General features: G+C 43.0%; 1 protein-coding gene across 4 annotated transcripts in view; it reads left to right on the plus strand.

The window, feature by feature from the left end:
• zufsp (zinc finger containing ubiquitin peptidase 1) overlaps positions 1-25,346 on the plus strand; it is a 38,760-nt gene that overhangs the window by 7,998 nt on the left and 5,416 nt on the right. For all 4 annotated transcript variants that reach the window (XM_078212688.1, XM_078212687.1, XM_078212691.1 and 1 more), the window contains 6 exons: positions 3,986-4,096; positions 8,564-8,673; positions 16,094-16,262; positions 16,559-16,747; positions 20,849-21,014; positions 25,088-25,251. In XM_078212688.1, coding sequence (XP_078068814.1) covers positions 3,986-4,096; positions 8,564-8,673; positions 16,094-16,262; positions 16,559-16,747; positions 20,849-21,014; positions 25,088-25,251 — 909 coding nt within the window. The remainder of the gene's footprint in view (positions 1-3,985; positions 4,097-8,563; positions 8,674-16,093; positions 16,263-16,558; positions 16,748-20,848; positions 21,015-25,087; positions 25,252-25,346) is intronic.

Below are 25,346 nucleotides of genomic sequence, written 5' to 3' on the forward strand. Positions count from 1 at the left end.
ACTTCACCCTACCTCAGCTCTTTACTGCTGAAACCATGATCCAGGCCTTTGTTATCACCAGACCTGACTATTTCATCTCTCACTTTTCCTGCCTCCCTCATTCTACCCTCTGTAAAGTTGAGGTCATCCAAATGTCTGCTGGCTGTGCCCTAACTCTCACCAAATCCTGATCGCCTATCCCCTGTTTTTGGTAACCTGCACTGGCTCCTGGTGAAGCCTTGAGTTTAAAATTCTCATCCTTGGTTTGCAAATCTCTCCGTAACCTGCCCAGTCCCTATCACTTTAATCCCTCGAAATCCTCAACCCTTTTGCATATCTACGCTCCTCTAATTCCAGCCTCTTGTGCATCCTTGACTTTAATTACTCCTCCATTGGTGACCTTGCTTTTAGCTGCCTAGACCCTAAGCTCTGGATTTCCCCCTTTAAACGTGTCTGTCTCTCTACCTCACTTTCTTCTTTTAAGACGCTCCTTAAACCTACCTCTTTGACCAAGTTTTCAGTCATCTGCCATAAAATCACCTTGGGAAGCTTGGCGTCACATTTTGTTTTATAATGTTCCTGGAGAAATACCTTGGTATGTTTTATTATGTTAAAGTCATTATAATCATTCATACAACTTCCTGTTGAAAAATGCAAATATTCATGACCTGCTGTGTCTAAAAATGCAAATATTCATGACCTGCTGTGTCTAAAAATGCAAATATTCATGACTTGCTGCATCTAAATTTTAAAAGAATGTTTCTAAAATGGATCATTTCCCAACTATGATCATTATTTTCACTGCGTTTCCAGACCAGCTGCTGGAATATGTTTAATTGCACTCCCAGTATCTTCTGTAGCACATTGCTTTCAGTGGAGCAGTATTATCTATCCAGTTGGTACTAATATTGTTATCACTAATTTTAATATTACTAATATTTTAGAATCTGCAGCACGATGAGCTGCTTGTAATGCAGTCTGTCCTGTAGGTGGCATCAGTCGCCTGGCTTCCTGTTAAATCGGGAAACCTGATAGAGAATATCTGCAAGTGTGGGACAATAAACCATTCCTGTGAAGCAGGAGACTTTCTAAACTATTCCTTTATACTGAGAAGAAGCTTAATCGCAAAAGTTTCACCTCAATAGATAGAGGCTTTATTTTTTTTGGTGCAACATTTTTGTGCAAGGATTTATTTAATGGTAGCTCAGTCAAACTGGATCCCTAGATCCGCTTGAGTGGCTCGACCATTATCTTGTTTAATAAAGACTTGCCCTCATGCCACAGATCATAAGAACATAATATCTACACCTTTAATCTATGTCAACTCTGCTTTCTTGCCCCATTCTTTCAGTGGCCAAAAATCTATCAGTTTCAGTCTTGAATGTTACTCACAGCCATCTGGGGTACAGAATTCAAATGCTCTCAGCCCTCTTTAGTGTAGAAATTCCACTGCATCTCAGTCCCATTATTCTGAGACTAAGTCCCCTTCGTTCTTGGTTTCCAGCCAGGGGAACAGCCTCTGAGCATCTACTCTATCAAGCCATCTCATAATCTTGTATGTTTCAATGAAATCACCTCTGATTCTTCGAAACTCCAGAGATCATAGGACCATTTTACTCAAATCTTTCCTCACAGGAATGACGGTTAGTGAGTCAATCAGCAGTATTGTAAGAGGCTCAGCCACAAAAGTCACTTGAGCCTTCAATCTGCCAGTCAGATCACAGGATGTGAGCATTGCTGACTAGGCCAGCATTTATCACACATCCTTAATTGCACTTGAGAAGCTGGTAGTGCTGAACCACCTGCTAGAACCGCTGCAGTTCATGTGATGTAGATACACCCAAAGTGCTGTTAGGAAGTGAGTTCAAACATCTATCTAACTCAACCTGAATATACTCAATGACCCAGCCTCCGCTGTCTTTGTGGAAGAGAATTACCAAGAGTAACAACCCTCTGAGAGAAGCATTTTCTCCTCTTTAATGGGAGATGCCTAATTTTTAAACTATCCCTAGTTCTAGATTCCCCCATGAGGGGAAACATTCTCTTAGCATTTACCTTGTCAAGTCCCCTTAAGAGTCTTTTATGTCAATTGATCGCTTGTCATTCTAAACTCCAATGAGTATAGGCCCAACCTTTCCTCTTAAACCCTTCATCCCCGGAAACAGCCTAGTGAACCTACTTTGAACTACTGCCAATGCAAGTAAATTGCTCCTCGAGTAAGGAGACCAAAACTGTACTCAAGGTGCAGTCTCACCAATGCTCTAAGAATTTCAAGTCTTCACTACTTTTATACTCCATCCCCCTTGCATAAGGCCAACGTTAATTGCTTTTGTTCCCAATTATTTGCTGTACCTGCAGGCTAACATTTTGTGCTTCATGTACAAGGACATTCAATCCCACTGTACAGCAGCATTCTTTAGTCTTTCTCTCCATTTTAAATAATATTCTGCTTTTCTATTGCTAAAGTGGGCAACTCACATTTTCCCATCTGCCAAATCTTTGCCCACTCACGTAACCTGTCTATTTCCCTTTCCAGACTCTTTGTATCCTCACAATTAGCTTTCCTACATACTTTTATATTGTCAGTGAATTTGGTTACAATATAGTCAGTCCCCTCATGCAAGTCATTAATATAAGTGATAAATAGCTGAGGCCTCGTCATTGGTCCCTGTGACACTCACAGCGCCAGGGACCCGGGTTCGATTCTCGGCTTGGGTCACTCTGTGTAGTTTGCACATTCTCGCCGTGTCTGCGTATACTAGAAATAAAGCAAAAATACAGTTTCTTAACACTATTACAGCAACATGCAGCTTCTTTTATTTGCATAATAAATACCTGCAAAGACTAGATGGGTATATCAAGTTGAAAATGACCCATTTGTCCCAACACACTTTCCTTTAGAAGGCAATCCTCCGTCCATGCGAACGTTGTTGTGTTGTGTACTAACCTTTAATGTAAAACTTGTCAAATCTGTTTTAGAGATCCAAATATGCTACATCTATTGACCGCCTCTAATTTCCACCCAGCTTGTTACATCCTCAAATAACTAATGAATTTGTCAAACACAATTACCTTTTCATAAAGCCATGTTGATTCTGCCTGAGTGTATTATGATTTTCTAATGACAGTTGTGCGATGGTGAATTTGCTTATCCTTTCTGTAGTCCTGTTCTTGTTCACTCAAGCTGCAAAAACCTTGTACCCATTGGACAACTGTAAGGGCTGAGACTTTTCCAGTGTTATCTTCTGGATCCCCATATCTGCCTCATATGTAGTTGTACTCCTTCTGGCCTAACCACAGACCAAATCTGATGTACTTAACTGAAGGAGTATGACTACCCCCTGGAAGAAAACGTAGAGGTAACTTCTTTCCTGATGCATCACAGTGTCCGAAGCTCAGACTTCAGCTCATCACCAAAGTTCTTCATGCTGTGGGTAACTTTGATGTCCACCGAATTCCACGTACCACAGCTGCAACCCATCACCTTCCCTGCCATCACTATTTTATTTTAATTAAGTTTTAAGTCTGAAATATCATTCAATGCTTATTTGTATTTACAGTAAGTAGTTTAGCCAATTAAGCTAGAAATTTAATAGTATTTGTATCTCCTAGTCCTAATTTAGTCTCTCTCCATTTAACTCCCATTTTATTGCCCTAGATAGATTGAAAAATATTGTAAAACTCACCAAATATATGTCTCTAGACGTTGACTATCATGTTTTGCTGCCGTTTACTCCTTCTCTTGGACCCGCTCTTTTTCAAAATACCCACTTCGCTTACTCACCAAATTCCCAAGTTAAGCATTGTGTGACTCAGTCAAAGTGAACGCTGTGCCACATTGTGTATATTTCTTCCTTCATATACAAAAAACAGCAGGACAGGGTAACTCGTGACAGAATATCACAAAATAATTAATTCATATTTAAAAAAATGTTTTTTGCAAAATAAATAAGCTAGTATTTTGTATTCTTTGACTGGAGTTTAATTTTCACCTTGTGTTTATTAGGTTGTGGAAAGCAGAGACTGTATCCATGTCCCATGTGCAAACTGATATTTGCAAATTGTCAGATACTGCAAGAACATGTTGAGTTGCATTTAGCTGAGAGCAGAGCTGAAGGTAATAATACATTGTGTTACTCTTTGCAATGAGGTTATAATGTGAAAAGCTGTTTTCTTTCTTGTTTAATCAGGCATATTAATTTAGTTGTCCAACATAGAACAAAGAACATGTCAGCCCTTGACACTGAATTGCACTTTGAGCATTTGCAAAGCTTCCGCACAATTTATTTCTGTAATAAGTTATTGATTACCTCTGATAGGATGCTTCTGTTTCCTGCTTGATTCTGAACTGAGCCCCATCTTTGCAGGTGTTTGTTATGCAAATAAAAAAAGCTGGATGTTGCAGCAATAGTGCTAAGAAAATGTATTTTTGCTTTATTTCAAATTTCTAGTTTTTAGTGTTTTCGTTTTGCTTGGTGTTGAGGCAAGTTTAAGGGCAGGATAGAGCATTTTGTTGTGTATGGAATCTTGCAAGTTTCATCCGTTACCCTGTCCAAATTGTGAAGGTAGTTGCATTGTGTTCATTAAAAGTTGCACTTTGGCCTATTTCCTATTCTTCTCTTAGTTTTTCCTTAGGATGCCTCTTCCTTCCCTCTGACATACTGTCCTCTAAGCCTTGGTCGCTTCATTTAGCCTCTGGGTCAAGGAAGTTCTTACCCTTGGTGATTTTTCATCTACACATAAATGCCTTAACCCCACATCTCCTGTTCTTTATAATCTTATTCCACAAATTCTCACACCCACTATCATAATCAGCCCTTTGGTCCTGGGGCAGAAATCTCACCGACAGTGTAAACTTCAGTCCCAAATCTCTTACCACTTCTGGTCTCTGAGTACAGCTTCCATAACTCAGAAGAAAATACAAATTTGAACTTATCTCATACAGTTCATAGAATCCCTACAGTGCAGAAGGAGGCCATTCAGCCCATCAAGTCTATATCTACCACAATCCCACCAGGTTCTATCCCCATAACCCTATACATTTACCCTAGCTAGTCCCCCTGACAGTAAGGGGCAATTTAGCATAGCCAATCCACCTAACCCGCACATCTTTGGACTATGGGAGGAAACCGGAGCACCCGGAGGAAACAAACACAGACACGGGGAGAACGTGCAAACTCCACACAGACAGTGACCCAAGCTGAGAATCGAACCCGGGTCCCTGGCGCTGTGAAGCAGCAGTGCTAACCACTGTGCCACTGTGCCAACCCAGTCACTACTGATATGCTTAATTGTAAGTAAGATAAATCATTATCATTTTGAGACGGACTGCATCTCATTCTGCTAACCAAAGAAAACCTCTAGATTACTTTCTTCATAATGAATCATTCCCTCTAATCTCTCCCGTTTTATTCCATCCTCTCTAAACTCATCTGTTCCAATTATGCCTACTTCACGTTCCCTTTATTTGCTTTCAATCAAAATGTTGGCACTGAGCTACCTTCACAGAGCACTGTGCTTGCTGATGTTGTTCATAGCTCCCTATTCTCAGGCACCACCCTTTCACTCAGAACTGCCATCACCACACTCCCTTCAACAAGCTCATCTTCGACCCATTTATCTTACCCATCTTTTAATATCCCGTTTCCCATATACAATCTTTGTCATGCTTTGAGGGTCTGTGCTGAAAGCTCCTTTTCAAATTTTCAGTCCAGCTTCTGCCCAGTTGAAGCATCAAGATCAGCCTGGTGAAAATCATAAATTTCTTTTGTGATTTTGACCATAGTGCATTATTCCTCCTTGTCCTTCTTGATCTCTGTAGCACTTGATATAGGAGACCATTGACTCCACTAGGTTGGCTAGTTCCTTGGAACTCCTTGTGAGTTCCAATTCTAACTGTTTGAATACAGTCAGTGCACATGAAGGAATAGCTTCTCCTCCTGTACCAGCACTGGTACTGTTGTATATTAGAGAATTCGAAGCACAAAGTTTTAAAAATAATGGAGCTTTATTTACTGGATGGTGTTCACTGCATGCTGCTACAGACCTGTGACGACACTTCTGGTGTATACATGAATGTATTAAGATACAGTGCTTAGTGCAGCTGCCAAGAATTAATATTAATACAGAATGTTTCCTCCACCTTTAAATTGAGTATCCCCAACAAATTCAAGCAAGTGCAACATGAACAGTAATCAATAAGTCAGATGGTCTGAAGGTCATCTGTCTCGAAATCATTGACGGTGAACCTCTGGAGTCTTCTTCTTTGCCCTTGTTGTAACCTCTGGCATTTCCATCTTCCCACGAATGTCATCAATGGTTGATTTGACTGACGCAGCATTGTAATTAGATGTAATTAGATGTTGCTTCTATATTGGGTTGGTGAAGTGTTGCTTTCCTCAACAGTGTCTATTGGTGTCAGGATATCAGGAAGGTTCAGGTCAGGACTTTGTACTGTTGAACCTGAATTTTCAGCAGATTCCAATTGTGGCGGACCAGTTCTTCCCTCTAACAGCTAGTCCACATGCTAGTTGCAGAATTATACGCATGAAGGAAATAGCTAGGTTATTTCTGGTGGCTTGGATTGAACGCAGAAATTGAAGAGAAAGCTGGTAGGTGTTCTTCATGTGCAAAGGTAAGAAATCTGCCACCTTTAGCACTGCTGCATTCATGGGAATGGTTAGAAGAGGCTTGGCAACAATGCATGCAGACTTTGTGGGATCTTTTGAAGGATACGTGTCCTTAGTAACGGTTGACGCTGATTCAAAGTGGCCAGAAGTCGCTATAAGCAAATCTACTTCTCCGGAAAAGACTATTAAAAGCTAGAAAAAGTCTTTAGTAGGTTTGAATTCTTGAACAATTGGTAAGCAATAATGGACCTCAATTTGTCTCCCAAGAATTTGAAAGTTTTTTTGAAAGAGAATACTATTAAAATTAAGTCTGCACCGTGCCATCCTGCCAGCAAAACGTTTTGTCCAAATCATTAAACAAACAATGAGAGTAACTAGGGAACAAGATTCGCTGCCATCAGCAGTGTCAAATTTCTTCTGTACAGGAACAAAACAGTATAGCACAGGGAACAGGCCCTTCAGCCCACCAAGCCTGCGCCAACTCATAATGCCTTTCTCAACTAAAGAACTTTTGTCTTCACAGAGTCTATATCCCTCTATTCCCTGCCTATTCATGTATCTGTCAAGATGCCCCTTAAACTTGCTATTGTACCTGCATCTATCACCTCCTCTGGCAGTGCATTCTAGGCACTTACCACCCTCTGTGGAGAAAAAAAACCCTCGTGTCCCCTTCAAACTTTTCCCCTTTTACCTTAAACCTATGCAGGGGAAGGGGGTGATCAGGATATTGAATTTGATGATTAGCCATGATCACAATGAATGCAGAGCAGGCTTGAAGGGCTGAATGGCCTACTCCTGCTTCTAGTTTCTATGTTTCTATGTCCCCTAGTAATTGACATTTCTACCCTGGGCAAAAGACTCCAACTATACATTCTATCCATGCCTGTCATAAACTATATTAGGCCACCCCTCAGCCTCTGACGTTCAAATGGAAACAAACCAAGTTTGTCCAATCTCTTCTCATAGCTAATACCCTCTAAATGAGGCAGCATCTTGGTAAACATTTTCTGCATCCTTTCCAAAGCCTCCACATCCTTCTGGTAGTGTGGCGACCAGAACTGTACACCATATTCCAAATGTGGGCTAACTAAAGTTCTATATAGCTGCAACATAGAATAGAATTGAATCCCTACAGTACAGAAAGAGGCCATTCGGCCCATCGAGTCTGCACCAACTACAATCTCACCCAGGCCCTACCCCCATATTCCTACATATTTACCCGCTAATCCTTCTAACCTACGCATCTCAGGACACTAAGGGCAATTTTAGCATGGCCAATCAACCTAAGCCGCACATCTTTGGACTGTGGGAGGAAACCGGAGCACCTGGAGGAAACCCACGCAGACACGAGGAGAGTGTGCAAACTCCACACAGACAGTAACCCAAGCCGGGAATCGAACCCAGGTCCCTGGAGCTGTGAAGCAGCAGTGCTAACCACTGTGCTACCGTGCCACCCTATTGCCAATTTTGCCAATTTTTATACTCTGTGCCCTGACCGATGATGACAAGCATGCCTTATGCTTTCTTGACCAACTTATCTAATGTGTTGCCACTTTCAGGGAACTGTGGACCTGTACACCTGGATCCTTCTGTATATTAATGCTTCTAAGAGTTCTGCCATTTACTGTACTAACAGTACTATACTTCCCTCCTGCATAGACTTTGCAAAATGCATCACCTCTCATTTGTCCGGATTAAATTTCATCTGCCATTTTTCCGCCTAAGTCTCCAGCCTATGTATATCCTGCCATATCCTCTGGCAATCTTCCTCACTATCTGCAGCTTCACCAATCTTTGTGCCATCCAAAAGCTTACAAATCAAACCACCTACATTCTTTTATGGGATGTGAGCATGTCTGCAAAGCTAGTACATGAACCCCTTAAAAGATTTATGCTGCTTAAATATGTTGGATATATTTTAATATTTGTGACTGCTTCTATTGAATTGTCTCTAGAATGTGTCCTGGCTGATCACCAATTTGCCCAAAGATTACAGGAAGAGGAGGAAAAGCAAAGAAAAGCTTCTGAAACCAAAAGAGAACATGAGGAATTTCAAAAACTTAAGGTATTTGCAGAAAACCTTTATGTCCTTGTTTGTCACGGTTCAATTAGTTGCCAACATCTGAAAATATAAGGCAATATCTGATCAGTGTTGTTGCCCTTCTTTGTCAGTGTGGCTCTAGAAAAGGTACAATGTTACTAATTTCAGATCTGCCTTAGATATTCTTGCAACAGGTGATGTGGATCCATTTTGTGAACAGTCTGAGCATCTTACATTCATGGCTGCCCTTGCTGTTTATTAGCTAATGTGGTAGCACAATGTGAGGGTGTAACAATAGAATCTCCTTAAGATCTGATATGTTATTTTTTATATGTGTCCCTATATGCACTTCAGTTTAATAAGCTGAAGCTTGATACAGATCATTCGATGTTTTATTTTACTTCTAGAAAGTAAATGTAAAGATTAATGATTAGAACCAAATGTCATTTATTAATTAACTTGCCACAAAGTTCATTAGCCAAAAACCACCACATTATCCCTGTGAGCAGGTTCACATCTTTTCTGGACAGTTTTCTGATTATAACCCATTCTAAGTTCAAGATGAGTGAGTTTCCTTGCTAAGTCAGGCTCTCTTGCCAGACGTAACTGAATTGATTACTTCATGTCTGTCCTTTTCCTTCCTCTGTTACCAGAGAATGCAAGGGTTGTCATGATGATAAACGGTAAGGTAAGACAGAAATAGAGTCTGGGGGAGTGAATGTGTGGGTAGAAAGAGTGATTTGTATTCATACAGTGCCTTTCGTGACTTTCAGCGCTCCAAAGTACTTTGTAGCCAAAAGTACTTTTAAAGTATAGTCACCGCTACAGCCAATTTGTACTGAGCAATATCCCACAAACAGCAATGAAAAATGATTAGATAACTTGTTTTGGTTGAAGGACAAATAATGAAGACTCCCCTGCTGTTCTTTGAATAATGTTGTGCGATCTTTGTGCCACCTTATCAAGCAGATGGGATATCGTTTTCCGGTCCCATCTGAAAGATGGTACCATTGACGGTGCAGCAATCCCACAATACTACAATGAAGTCATAACCTAGATTATGTACTCGAGTCTCTGGAATGGGACTTAAAACCATGACTATCTGAGTGAAGCAGGGGGCTACACAGAATGAATGCTACATGTGGAAGAGAGGTGGGTTAGAGTCATAGAGGTTTACAGCATGGAAACAGGCCCTTTGGCCCAACTTGTCCATGCCGCCTGTTCGAAGTAAGGACCAGCAGAAACGGAGAAAATAAATCATGCAAACAGACCAACAGATAGGTAGAGATCTGGGGAGGCAGGGAGAGATTTGAAGATTGGTACAGCATTTGAGTAGAGTTGAAGTCCAGAGAAGTGGTTTTACAATTGCAACTGGTATCAGGATGTAACAATCTGTGCCAAGCTTCATCTCATTAAGTAGGTGGACTGGAAATAGTTATAGATTGTTGAAGTGCATGTGAAGGCACATGTTGAAGACATATTTCAGATTATAATGGGATCCTATTGTTACATCACCAGGTTATACTTTTATACTGGACAGTATGGGCAGTCCTAACTGCAGATACTTAGGGCAGTGTGTTTTCCAGGGGTGGAGGCAGCTCACTGTTGGCTGCCAGTGGGATTTTATGGTCCCGCCAATGTCAACGGTGTTTTGTGTGGTTCGCCCATATTGCCACCAGGGAACCCATCGCTGGGGGTCGCCTTCAACAGGACTAGAAGATCCTGCCAGCAGTAAGATCCAGAAAATCCTGCCCTTAGACTGTTCACAAAATGGATCAGTGTCACTGTCTGCGAGAGAATATCTAATACGTACCTACTGAACTAAACAGATTGGAGAGTTGGGGAGGGAAGGGATGGCACAGTGGTTAGCACTGCTGCCCCACAGCGCCAGGGACCCGGGTTCAATTCCGGCCTCGGGTCACTGTCTGTGTGAAGTTTGCATGTTCTTCCCATGTCTGTGTGGGTTTCCTCCGGGTGCTCCGGTTTCCTCCCACAGTCCAAAGATGTGCAAGTTGATTGGCCATGCTAAATTGACCCTCGTGTTAGGGGGATTAGCAGGGTAAATAAGTGGGATTATGGGAATGGGGCCTGGGTGGGATTGTGGTTGGTGCAGACTTGATGGGCCAATGGCGGCCTCCTGCACTGGAATCTATGATTCTATGAAATAGAGGATAAGGGGCAAAGATGGAAGAAACAGAAAATAAAACGTAAGGCGATGGAGAGGAGGAGGCAGTGTAGAGGGAGGTGTGAAAGAGTAGAACAAGGGAGTAAAAAGAGAAGCAAGGGAAATGGACAGGGCAAAAGAGGTAGCTAGGAAGGGAGATATGAGAAAGAGGCAGAAGGGAAGGATAGAGTTGAGGAAGATGGAGGCGAATGGAGAAAAGAAAAAAATTAAATCTCCTCTGAACTGCGGGGTTTACTGGGAGGGTCAAAAGTTGTATATAAGTCAGTTAGTTGGGGGGATAGTCCTCTTTGTGGCTTTGGAGAAAGGCAGAGGTGTGACTGGTGACAGGATTTTTGGGGTACGATTTAATTTAAAGTACTTTTTCGCGGGTGTTATTTATTTATTTAGTTTTAAATTTTGGCGCGAAACGGCAGTGGCCGCGGGGTTTACTGGGAAGGATCTTTTGAGTTTTTTTTAGTGCACGGGAGGTTTAAAAGGCAGGCCCCACTATCTAACGGGCAGCGGAGTGAGAGGCAGCTGAGTGAGAACTGAGGGGCTTTGGCTCATCGGGCTTAGGCAGAAAGGGCGAGCAGGGGTGAGTTTCTTCTTTTTTTTAATTTATAATTTACTTTTCTCTGTGTACCTTGGAAGAAAGGGTGAAATATGAGTGTTAAGCCAGTGTGTTGCTCGCAGTGCAGTATGTGGGAGGTCCTGGAGGCACCTGGCCTCCCGGACATCCACATCTGTGAGGGGTGTGTCGAGCTGCGGTTCCTGAGGGCCCGTGTTAGGGAGCTGGAACTGCAGCTCGAGGATCTTAGGCAGGTGAGGGAGAATGAGGAGGTGATAGACAAGAGCTATCATCAGGTGGTCACACCAGGGCCACGGGAGGAGGCCAAGTGGGTGACAGCCAGGAAGGGTAAAACACGGGTGTTTGAGAGCACCCCAGTGGAAGTGCCCCTACATAACAAGTACTCCTGTCTGAGTACTGTTGGGGGGGACAGCCCATCTGGGGGAAGCAGCAGTGGCCGTGTCTCCGGGGTGGAGTCCGGCCCTGTAACTCAGAGGGCTAAGGAAAGGAGGAGGAAGGTGGTATTAATCGGGGACTCGACAGTCAGGGGGACGGACAGGCGATTTTGCGGAGGCAGGCGGGAGTCTCGCATGGTGGTCTGCCTCCCTGGGGCTGGGATCCAGGATGTCGCTGGGCGAGTCCCAGAAATCCTGAGGTGGGAGGGAGAGGAGCCGAAGGTAGCGGTACATATTGGTACCGCTGATGTGGGTAAGAAGGGGGAAGGGAACATGAAAAAAGAGTATAGGGAATTAGGGAGACAGCTGAGAAGGAGGAAAGCAAAGGTAGTAATCTCGGGATTGCTGCCTGTGCCACGGGAAGGTGAGGAAAGGAATGGAGTGAGGTGGAGGATGAATGTGTGGCTGAGGGAATGGTGCAGGGGGCAGGGATTCAGGTTCCTGGACCATTGGGACCTCTTTAGGGGCAGGTGTGACCTGTATACTAAAAACAGGTGGCACTTGAATCCCAGGGGGACAATATCCTGGCAGAAAGGTTGGCTAAGGCTACTGGGGAGAATTTAAACTAGATAGGTTGGGGGGAGGGGATCAAAACGACGTGACTGAGAGTGAGGAAGGTAGCTCGCAAACAGAGAAGGGTTATAGGCAGTGCAAGAGGGCAGGTGGACTGGGAACAGAGAAGGGGAGAGGTCAGACCATAGGATTGAGAGGTGTCTACTCTAATGCCAGGAGTATAGTGAATAAACAACTAGCTAAAGGAGGAGAGGGCTTGGGAGATGTTAGTAGCGCTTCACCAAACCGGGTCCAGATAAAGGCTGGCATAAAGACACTTTGCCTGAATGCACGAAGCATTCGAAACAAAGTAAATGAGTTGATGGCACAAATCCATACAAATGAATATGATCTCGTGTCCATCACAGAAACGTGGTTGCAGGGTGACCGGGACTGGGAACTGAATATACAGGGTTATCAGGCATTTAGGAAGGATAGACAGGTAGAAAAAGGAGGTGGGGTAGCTTTGTTAATAAAGGATAATATCAGGACGGTAGTGAGAGACGACATAGGCTCTAAGGAGCAAAACGTGGATTCGTTGTGGGTGGAGATAAGGAATAGTAGGGGGAGAAAGACACTGGTAGGCGTGGTCTATAGGCCCCCAAATAATAACTTAGAGGTGGGGAGGGCTATAAACAAGCAAATAATGGATGCATGCAAAAGTGGAACGGCAATTATTATGGGGGATTTTAACCTACATATTGATTGGTCGACTCAAATTGGACGTGGAGGGCTTGAGGAAGAGTTCTTGGAATGCTGTCGGGATTGTTTCATTGAACAGTATGTTACAGAACCTACGAGAGAGCGAGCTATCTTGGATCTGGTTCTGTGCAATGAGACAGGTAGGATTAAGGATCTTCTTGTGAAGGATCCTCTTGGGATGAGTGATCATAATATGGTGGAATTTCTGATACAGATGGAGGGTGAGAAAGTAGGGTCCCAAACCAGTGTCCTCTGCTTGAGCAGAGGGGAGTACGATAGGATGAGGGTGGAATTGGCTAATGTAGACTGGCCGAGCAGACTGGTAGGTAGGACAGCTGAGGAACAGTGGAGGATTTTTAAGGAGATTTTTTTAAGTACTCAGCAAAAATATATTCAGGTGATAAAGAAGGACTGTAAGAAAAAGGATAACCGGACGTGGATAACGAAGGAAATAAAGGAGAGTATTAAAATAAAATCAGATGCGTACAGAGTGGCCAAAAATAGTGGAGAATTAGTGGATTGGGAAAGCTTTAAAGAAAAACAAAGAACGACTAAGAAAGCGATTAAGAAAGGAAAGATAGATTATGAAACTAAACTAGCTCAAAATATAAAAAATGATAGTAAAAGTTTTTACAAGTATATAAAAAGGAATAGAGTGGCTAGAGTGAATGTTGGACCCTTGGAAGATGAGGGGGGGATTTAATAGTGGAAAACGAGGAAATGGCTGAGACTTTAAATAAGTTCTTTGTGTCGGTCTTCACGGTGGAAGACACAAATAGTTTGCCGAATATTAGAGATCGAGAGTTGGTGGGAGGGGAGGTCCTTAATACAATTACTGTTACTAAGGAGGTGGTGCTTGGTAGACTAATAGGACTGAAGGTAGACAAGTCCCCGGGCCCGGATGGAATGCATCCCAGGGTACTGAAAGAAATGGCTGAGGTAATAGCAGATGCGTTAGTAGTAATTTATCAAAATTCGCTGGACTCTGGGGTAGTGCCGGCTGACTGGAAAACAGCTACTGTTACGCCGCTGTTTAAAAAAGGAAGTAGACAAAAGGCGGGTAACTACAGGCCAGTTAGCTTAACGTCCGTAGTTGGGAAGATGCTAGAGTCCATTATTAAAGAGGAAATAACAGAGCACCAGAATAAGAATGGTTCGATCAAGCAGACGCAGCATGGATTCATGAAGGGAAAGTCGTGTTTGACGAAACTACTGGACTTTTGTGAAGATGTGACTAGTGCGGTTGATAGAGGGGAACCGGTGGATGTGGTGTTTTTAGATTTCCAGAAGGCGTTCGATAAGGTGCCTCACAAAAGGTTGCTGCAGAAGATTGGGGTACACGGAGTTAGGGATAAGGTGTTGGCGTGGATTGGGGATTGGCTATCTAACAGGAAGCAGAGAGTTGGGATAAATGGGTGCTTTTCTGGTTGGCAGTTGGTGACCAGTGGCGTGCCGCAGGGATCGGTGCTGGGGCCTCAATTGTTTACCATTTACATAGATGATCTGGAGGAGGGGACTGAATGTAGGGTATTCAAGTTTGCTGATGACACGAAGGTGAGTGGAAAAGCGAATTGCGTGGAGGACGCGGAAAGTCTGCAGAGAGATTTGGATAGGCTGAGCGAGTGGGCGAGGATCTGGCAGATGGAAGAGAACGTTAGCAAATGTGAGGTTATCCACTTTGGAAGAAATAATAGTAAATTGGAATATTATTTAAATGGAGAAAAATTACATCGTGCGACTGTGCAGAGGGACCTGGGGGTCCTTGTGCACGAATCGCAAAAACTCAGTCTGCAGGTGCAGCAGGTGATCAAGAAGGCGAATGGAATGTTGGCCTTTATCGCGAGGGGGATAGAATATAAAAGCAAGGAGGTCTTGCTGCAACTGTACAAGGCACTGGTGAGGCCGCAACTGAAGTACTGTGTGCAGTTTTGGTCCCCTTATTTGCGAAAGGATATATTGGCCTTGGAGGGAGTGCAGAGAAGGTTCACCAGGTTGATACCGGAGATGAGGGGTGTGGCTTATGAGGAGAGATTAAACAGATTGGGTCTGTACTCGTTGGAGTTTAGAAGGATGAGGGGTGATCTTATAGAGACATATAAGATAATGAAGGGGCTGGATAGGGTAGAGGTGAAGAGATTCTTTCCACTTAGAAGGGAAACCAGAACTAGAGGGCACAGCCTCAAAATAAGGGGGGGCTGGTTCATAACAGAGTTGAGGGGGAACATCTTCTCTCAGAGGGTAGTGAATCTCTGGAATTCTCTGCCCATTAAAGTGGTGGAGGCTTCCTCGTTGAATATGTTTAAATCACGGGTAGATAGTTTTCTGATCGATAAGGGAATTAGGGGTTATGGGGAGCAGGCGGGTAAGTGGAACTGATTCGCTTCAGATCAGCCATGATCTTGTTGAATGGCGGGGCAGGCTCGAAGGACCAGATGGCCTACTCCTGCTCCTATTTCTTATGTTATGTTCTTAAGCTGTTGGATACACTCAGCCACTGGAGGGAAAGAAATGGGAAAAGGTTGACTTGCTCTCATTAGACGTGATCTTTACTTGATTATTTTTCCATAATATCTCTTCATAACATAACTAGCTAATTCCATGTAAGTGTTTCACTGCGGGTGACACTTTCAACACCATGTCTTGTTTCAAAAGGCACATTCTCAATAATGATAAGCAACTCGAAAGAAATCTTGTGTAGTGTATAAAGTCGTTAGTATAATGCATATTTCTTCTATCTGTCACATACGCTTATCCTCATTGCTTTTTCCTTGCCACACGGTTATAAAGCAGCAGATTCTCTGAGTCACTGTAAATAACCTTATGGGAGATTGACCAGTGGAAATATACAGAAACAATAATTATTAGTCACACCATTGATTTTATTTAAATAAATCTGATCCCATAAATGTATATTGATGGCTGGTGTTCCTGCAAGCCCCCCACTTTTAGTTAATTCTGTATCAAACTGGAATTTTAAAATTATTTGGTTTTTTTTTCTCCGAGCAACAATATGGATTAGATAATCGTGGAGGATACAAACAACAGATAATGCACAATATGGAGAGGGCTGTGGCACGGGGTCAGTTGAATCCTGCAGAGTACCATCGCAGAAAAGCAGAAGTAATGGAGTCATTAGCAGTCGGAGAAGATGATGGCAGAACTAGAACTTCAGGTATGATTAATTTTTCATTTACTTTGAATCACAGAAACATTAAGATGTTTACAAAGCTGTTTCTTTGAGACAATACTGATCCCTGTGGTTCATGCTTGTTACTTGTTACATTTTATCAATCTGTAGAAGACCAATTTATGCCCACCCTCTGCTTTGTTAGCCAACCAATCTTCTATCCATGCCAATATGTTACTCCGTATAACATGAGCTTTTAAGTTCCATAATAATCTTTGATGTGGTACTTTATCAATGCCTTCTGGAAATAGACTCACTTATTGAATTGTGTTCTTTTGCAGGTCTAATAAGAGCACTAAATGAGTATTATCAGCGAAATGGTGCAGAAATCAGGCATGTTTATCTATGTGCAGAAACGGATCACTATCACGCCTCTCTAGGAGACAAAGGCTGGGGATGTGGATACCGAAACTTTCAAATGATTATTTCCTCACTCCTGAAGCTGGAAGGATATAAGCATGATTTACATGGTACTGATATTACACAATAACATTACTTTTGGAAGGATGGTGGAAGCAGGTTCTGAAAAAACACTATTACTTAACAAGCTCACACATGATCTATTTGAAACTTGGAAATCCTAGATCACTGAGGTCTTGTGGCACATTAGGTAGTGTCTCTGCCTCTTGAGTCAGAAGCTGCGAATTCAAATTCCACTCAGGATGAGACAGGCAAAGAACATGCATTTATGATGCAGCCAAACAGGTTGAGTAGCAACCTGCAAATTCTTGGCAGGCAGTAGGAGTGGGAGAGATAACAGGTTAGAAGGTGGTGAAGAAGGCATATGGCATGCTTGCCTTTATAGGACGGGGCATAGAGTATAAGAGTTGGGGTCTGATGTTGCAGATGTATAGAACATTGGTTCGGCCGCATTTGGAATACTGCGTCCAGTTCTGGTCGCCACACTACCAGAAGGACGTGGAGGCTTTGGAGAGAGTACAGAGGAGGTTTACCAGGATGTTGCCTGGTATGGAGGGGCTTGGTTATGAGGAGAGATTGGGGAAACTGGGGTTGTTCTCCTTGGAAAGACGGAGGATGAGGGGAGACTTAATAGAGGTGTATAAAATTATGAAAGGCATAGATAGGGTGAACGGTGGGAAGCTTTTCCCCGGGTCGGTGGTGACGCTCACGAGGGGTCATAGGTTCAAGGTGAAGGGGGGGAGGTTTAACACAGATATCAGAAGGACATATTTTACACAGAGGGTCGTGGGGGCCTGGAATGTGTTGCTGGGCAAGGTGGTGGAGGCAGACACACTGGGAACGTTTAAGACTTATCTAGACAGCTATATGAACGGAGTGGGAATGGAGGGATACAAAAGAGTGGTCTAGTTTGGACCAGGGAGCGGCGCGGGCTAATTGTTCCTTGTTTCTCGTTTCAAGGCTTCATTCTATGATCATCTTGCTGGTGCCAGTACAGAGACTGCGGATAGTTGGGAACCTGTCTCGGGGGCAGGGAATTCATATGGTGTTCGTGGAAGTGGAAATGACTAGGGTTGGGAAGCATTTTCCGATCAGGGCCAGTGTGATCTCCTGGACTCGTTTCGATCGCCTCAGGGGGTCGGAGAGGAATTTCCCAGATTTTTTTTCCCCATATTGGCCCTGGGGTTTTCACTCTGGGTTTTCGCCTCTCCCTGGAGATCACATGGTCTGGAATGGGGGGGTGGGGGTGAGTTAATAGGTTGTGATGAACAAAGCATCGTAGCTGTGAGGGACAGCTCGGTGGATAGGATATTGGTATGAAGATAGGCTGGAAAATTGGGCGGGGATCCTGGATTCAGGATTCAATCCTGGACCGGGGGGCGGCGCGGGCTTGGAGGGCCGAAGGGCCTGTTCCTGTGCTGTATTGTTCTTTGTTTGTTTGTAGTCGTATGAACTGTCACTATCTATATCTCCAGATCACAATATGCAGAGAATGATGCATGTTACCACAGCAACTTGGAATCCCTTTGTGAAATGTAACACATTTTATCACAACCAATTCTAGATCACAATACCAGGCAGCACAGTGGTTAATGTTGCTGCCTTACTGCGCCAGGGACCAGAGTTCAATTCCGATCTTGGGTCACTGTCTGTGTGGAGATTGCACATTCTCCCCGTGTCTGTGTGGGTTTCCTCCGGGTGCTTCGGTTTCCTCCCACAGCCCAAAGATGTGCGGGTTAGGTTGATTGGCCATGCTAAATTGCCCCTTAGTGCCCAAAGGTGTAGGTTAGGGGAATTAGCTGGGTAAATACATGGGGTTATGGGAATAGGGCCTGGGTAAGATGCTCTGTCGAAGAGTTGGTACAGACTCGATGGGCCAAATGACCACCACCTGCACTGCAGGGATTTTATGATGAAATATGGGACAAATTAAGGGTTGCCTTGAAGGAATACCTGAACAGTGAATGTGACAATTGTGCTTTCCCTACATTTTCCTTGTTGACCTCGCGTCAGTTTGTGTTAATTTTCTTTTTTATTCCAGGAGACCATTGCATTACTTCAAACAGTAGAAATATAGAAACATTAAAAAATAGGTGCAGGAGTATGTCATTCGGACCTTTGAGCCTGCACCACCATTCAATATAATCATGGTTGATCATGCAGTTTCAGTATCCTACTCCTCCTTTCTCTCCATACCCCTTGATCCCTTTAGCCATCAGAGCCACGTCCAGCTCCCTCTTGAACATATCTAATGAACTGGCCCCAACAGCTTTCTGTGGTAGCGAATTCCACAGGTTAAGAAATCCTTCCTCATTTCAGTCCTGAGTGGCTTACCCTTATTCTTAGACTATGACCCCTAGTTCTGCCCTTCTCCAATATCAGGAATATTCTTCCCGCATATAGCCTGTCTAGTCCCATCAGGATCTTGTATGTTCCTATGAGATCCCCTCTCATTCTTCTAAATTCCGGTGACCACAAGCCCAGTCAATCCAGTCTTTCTTCATACGTCATTTCTGCCATTCCAGGAATCAGTCTGTGAACATTCCTTGGACTTCCTCAATAGCAAGAATGTCCATCCTCAGATTAGGAGCCCAAAACTGCACACAATATTCAAGGTGTGGCCTCACCAAGGCCCTGTATAACTGCAGCAAGACATCCTTACTCCAATACTCAAATCCTCTTCTATGAAGGCCAGCATGCCAATAGCTTTCGTCACCGCCTGCTGTACCTGCATACCAACCTTCAGCGACTGTTCCACTATGACACCCGGGTCACATTACACTTCCCCTTTTCCTAAACTGCCACCATTCAGATAATCTTCCTTCCTGTTTTTGCCACCAAAGTGGATAACCTCACATTTAGAGAATTGTAATCTATTAAATGCATTTCAGAGACTTGTCTCAGTTTTTTATATCATACATTCCACCACTGCCTTCATTTAGTTCTTTATATCATACATTCCACCACTGTCTTCATTTAGATTCTGGAAGCAAAAGTAGCCAGTAAATCAATGAGTCCAAAACATCTTAACCTTGTCACATGTAATGTTCCTGGAAAATATATAATTTATTTTGTAAATCAGAACATTTTCTTTGAAAGCATCATGAAACACTAATGTTTGCACCCAAAGCTAGAAAAGGCTTAAAAAATCTTTACCATGAGGTACAGCTCAAAAGCTAACTGTAAACTGCACTGAAAGATGGGATAAGCAGGGCTGGGAGAGATTGCGTATAAGAGAATTCCATCTATATTGCACCTTATCAAATACAATATGTAACTTTAAAATTCAGCACAAAAATAATGAGATGACTGACTACATTTAATATTTTGGTGCTGATTTTTCAAGGAAGTAAATTTTTGCCAGGGCCAGGCAGCATAGATCATCTTCAAAACTGCCCTTGCATCTTTACTGTGCACCAGGGTTTGCTCGGTGGCACAGCGGCTCACACTGCTGACTCTCAGCGGCAGAGACCCAAGTTCAACTCCAGCCTTGGGTGACCGTCTTTGTGTAGTTTACACATTCTACCTGTGTCTGCGTGGGTTTCCTCCGGGTGCTCTGGTTTTCTCCCAACGTCCAACGATGTGCAGGTTAGGTGGATTGGCCATGCTAAATTGCCCCTTAGTGTCCCAAGGTGTGTAAATTAGGGAAATAAATGGTTTATGGGTATCGGGCAGTGGGTAGGCCTGAGTAAGAGGCTCTTGTCGGCGAGTCGATGCAGACTCGATGGATCAAATGGGCTCTTTCTGCACTGTAGGGATTCTATGATCTTTCCTTAAATAAGAGGACCAAAACTGCTCAGAACCGGCAGATGTTTCATCCAGACGACAGCAGCTCTATAAATGCTGGTCTTGCTCTGTATAACACTGGAGTGTCAACCTAGATTGTGGACTAGTTCTGGTGTGGGATTTAAAGCCATAACTTTCTGCATCCAAAGACAAATCTATATGTATATAAAAAAACCTAATACAAAGTTGAACTTTTTTTTTTACAACCTCTCGATGCCGTTTTTGGCCATTGTCCTCCTGGACCATTGGAAAGGAGAAAGTTAGCAGTTTGCCTTAGATTATACTGTATTTACACATTTGAACAAATGTTCTTTTTTTGGTTTGGATGGAGACTTGTAAACATTTTTATTTATTCTTTCTTTTAGACCTTGTAATCCCTTGCATTCCTAAAATCCAGTCTATGATTGAAGAAGCATGGAAGGATGGTTTTGATCCTCAAGGCGCTGCACATTTTAAAAATAAATTGCAGGGCACTCGAGCTTGGATTGGAGCAACAGAAATCTATTCTTTATTGACCTTTCTAAGAATAAAGTAAGTATACAATTCAAAAATAAATGAACCTCCTAATCTACTGGTTATAGCTTTTCACTGAGTTGCAAGAGTTGACTCAAATTCACTTGTAATGATTAAGAGACTAAAATTGGTACTTGCAATATAACAGCACCATTAAAGTACTGCCAGATCTCCAACTATATATATAATATGTATCTATTAGGGATGGGAAATGAATGTTGGCCCAGTTAGTGATGCCCACATCCCATGAATGAAAATGAAAAAAATAACGTATAAAGATATTAAAGATTTCAGCTGAATATTTCAACATTTATACTTTGCAGTGAATAGGGTAGTTGTGTTTTTAATGGGAATGTTCAGTCCCTGTTCCACAAAGACAGGAACTAAATTGATGTTTTACTTCATTGCTACCTTTTATCCCCCTCCACATTGGCACCATATGCTGCCATTTGAAAGAATTGTGAACAGCATCTGCAGCTGACGGGATTTCCAAATGAGTATAAATCAGCATTGTTACTAATGAATTCTGTTTAGATGAAAGAGTTATTTTGGAAATTAAATATTTAATTTTCAGATCCAATTTCCACAGAGACTTCTAGCAATTCACATCCATGGGTCAGAAGCAAAGTAAAATTGTTTTGTTTCTGTCTGACACTGTGTTTAATCTTGCACATAGTGTACTGCTGCAGTATTTTTAAAAAAAAATTATCAGCATTTATCCTGATGCTCTGTAACTCCTCAAAGCCAACAGAGACCAAATCAAGTCCAAATCCCAGAAGAAATTTGCATGTATCCTTATTTATCTCAAGAAAAGACAGTGATAATGTGATTTTACAGCTCAAGGGAATTTTGAATTGTCTGTTATTTTTAAAGTAAAGGAAATCATGGAAATACTTATCGTAATATTAAAAACCTTAAAAAGGATACTGCAACTTTAAATATATTCATATGGTGTGGAATAGAGTGATGTGGTAAAGACACCATTCAGCACAAAGCAACCCACTAGATTGGTACCCCTTTCACATTCAATCCCTTCACCACCAACATACAGAGGCAGCAGTGTATACCATCTACAAGATGAAGTGCAGGAACTCACCGAGGCTCCTTAGGCAGCACCTGACAAACCCATGACTGGTACCATCTAGAAGGATAAGGGCAGCAGAAACCTGGGAACACCACCACCTAAAGGTTCCTCTCCAAGTCACTACCATCCTGACTTGGAAATACATTGCTGTTCCTTCACTATCGCCGAGTCAAAATCCTGCAACTCCCTCTCCAACAGCACTGTGGGTGTACCTACACTGCAGTGGATCATGAAGGCAACTCACCACCACCTTCTCAAGGACAACTTGGGATGGGCAATAAATGCTGGCCTAGCCAGCGATGCCCACATCCTGTAACTTTTTCAAAAATTTAAAAGCCCATTGATTTGATCATTGTGATAATTACATATGAAATCAAAAGCAATAACAGATCCTTGATCCTGCCATATCAATGTAAATTATATACTTATTCCTGCCTGAAAGTAGTTTGGGTTTCTTTACATATGAACAAAGAGCCTGAGTAGGTCATTTGGCTCCTCAAACCTGCTCTAGCATTTAATAAGATCATAACTGCCATAAGTTGAAGATGGAATTTAACCCTGAAAAGTGTGAGGTGATACACTTTGGAAAGTGTAATTTGACAAGAAAATACTCGATGAATGGAGGTTCTGTGGAACAAAGGGACCTTGGCGCGTTTGAACGTAGAACATTACAGCGCAGTACAGGCCCTTCGGCCCTCGATGTTGCGCCGACCAGTGGAACCAATCTAAAGCCCCTCTAATCTACGCTATTCCAATATCATCCATATGTTTATCCAATAACTATTTGAATGCTCTTAATGTTGACGAGTCCACTACTGCTGCAGGCAGGGCATTCCACGCCCTTACTACTCTCTGAGTAAAGAACCTACCTCTAACATCTGTCCTATATATCTCACCCCTCAATTTAAAGCGATGTCCCCTCGTGCTAGCCATCACCATCCGAGGAAAAAGGCTCTCATTATCCACCCTATCTAATCCTCTGATCATCTTGTATGCCTCTATTAAGTCACCTCTTGCCTTTCTTCTCTCTAACGAAAACAACCTCAACCCCCCAGCCTTTCCTCATACGATTTTCCCACCATACTAGGCAACATCCTAGTAAATCTCCTCTGCACCCTTTCCAACACTTCCATATCTTTCCTATAATACGGCGATCAGAACTGTACGCAATGCTCCAAATGTGGCCGAACCAGAGTTTTGTACAGTTGCAGCATGACCTCATGGCTCCGAAACTCAATCCCTCTACCAATAAAAGCTAACACACCGTACGCCTTCTTAACAACCCTATCAACCTGGGTGCCAACTTTCAGGGATCTATGCACATGGACACCCAGATCCCTCTGTTCATCCACACTACCAAGTATCTTACCATTAGCCCAGTACTCTGTATTCCTGTTACTCCTTCCAAAGTGAATCTCCTCACACTTTTCCGCATTAAACTCCATTTGCCACCTCTCAGCCCAGCTCTGCAGCTTATCTATGTCCCTCTGTAACCTGCCACTTCCCTCCGCACTGTCTACAACTCCACCGACTTTAGTGTCATCCGCAAATTTACTAATCCATCCTTCTACGCCCTCATCCAGGTCATTAATAAAAATGACAAATGGCAGTGGCCCCAAAACAGATCCTTGCGGTACACCACTAGTAACTGAACTCCAGGATGAATATTTCCCATCAACCACCACCCTCTGTTTTCTTACCGCTAGCCAATTCCTGATCTAAACCACTAAATCACCCTCAATCCCATGTGTCCGTATTTTCTGCAAAAGCTTACCATGGGGAACCTTATCAAACGCTTTGCTGAAATCCATATACACCACATCAACCGCTTTACCCTCATCCACCTCTTTGGTCACCTTCTCAAAGAACTCAATAAGGTTTGTGAGGCACGACCTACCCTTTCACAAAACCGTGCTGACTATCCCTAATCAAATTATTCCTTTCTAGGTGATTATAAATCCTATCTCTTATAATCCTTTCCAATACTTTGCCCATAACAGAAGTAAGGCTCACCGGTCTATAATTACCAGGGTTGTCCCTACTCCCCTTGAACAAGGGGACAACATTTGCTATCCTCCAGTCTTCTGGCACTGTTCCTGTAGACAATGACGACACAAAGATCAAAGCTCTGCAATCTCTCCTCTAGCCTCCCAGAGAATCCTAGGATAAATCCCATCCGGCCCAGGGGACTTATCTATTTTTACCCTTTACAGAATTGCTAACACCTCCTCCTTATGAACCTCAATCCTGTCCAGTCCAACAGCCTGCATCTCGGTACTCCCCTCGACAACACTGTCCCTCTCCTGTGTGAATACTGACGAAAAATAATCATTTAGTGCCCCTCCTATCTCTTCAGACTCCACGCACAACCTGTCCACAGATCTCTGAAAGTGAAAGGGCATGTTAGTGGGGTGATGAAAAAGGCATATGGGACACTTGCCTCTATCAATCGAGGTATAGATTACAAAAACAGGGAAGTCATGTTGGAGTTGTATAAAACTATGGTGAGGCCACGTCTAGAGTACTGAGTGCAGTTCTGGTCGTCACATAGGAAGGATGTGATTGCACTGGAGGGGGTGCAGAGAGGATTCACCATGATGCTGCCTGGGATGGAACATTTAAGTTATGAAGAGAGGTTGCGTAGGCTTGGGGTGTTTTCATTGGAGCAGAGACGACTGAAGGGCAATCTGATCAAGGTGTACAAGATTATGAGAGACATGGACAGAGTGGATAAGCAGCAGCTGTTCCCCTTAGTTGAAGGGTCAGTCACGAGGGGACATAGGTTCAAGGTGAGGGACAGGAGGTTTGGGGGGATGTGAGAAAAAACCTTTTTACCCAGAGGGTGGTGATGGTCTGGAATGCGCTGCCTAGGAGCGCATATGACTGATATGTTCGTAATCGCAAACAGAAAACATAGAGGAATACTTCTTGCTGCAGATAATTGTAACCAGCAAACAATTTTCCCTGTAGTAGAATAAATTGAGATTAATCCATCTGTGTATTTCAGGTGTCAAATAGTTGATTTTCACCATCCCACTGGACCATCGGACACACATCCTCGCTTGTTTGAGTGGCTAAGGCAATTCTATTCTTCTGGCAGGGAAGCGGAGCCACGGTTACAACCCAGGGTGGTATGGACAAACAAGCCACCGATCTATCTACAGCATCACGGTAAAAAATAGATGTAATTTCTGGTGTTTTCCAACTTTTCACTGATTTTCAGCTAAAATGGTATGTTTTTGTTTTTATTATTATCCACTTGATGT

The sequence above is a fragment of the Mustelus asterias genome, chromosome 5 (assembly GCF_964213995.1).
Source record: "Mustelus asterias chromosome 5, sMusAst1.hap1.1, whole genome shotgun sequence".
NCBI lineage: Eukaryota > Metazoa > Chordata > Chondrichthyes > Carcharhiniformes > Triakidae > Mustelus > Mustelus asterias.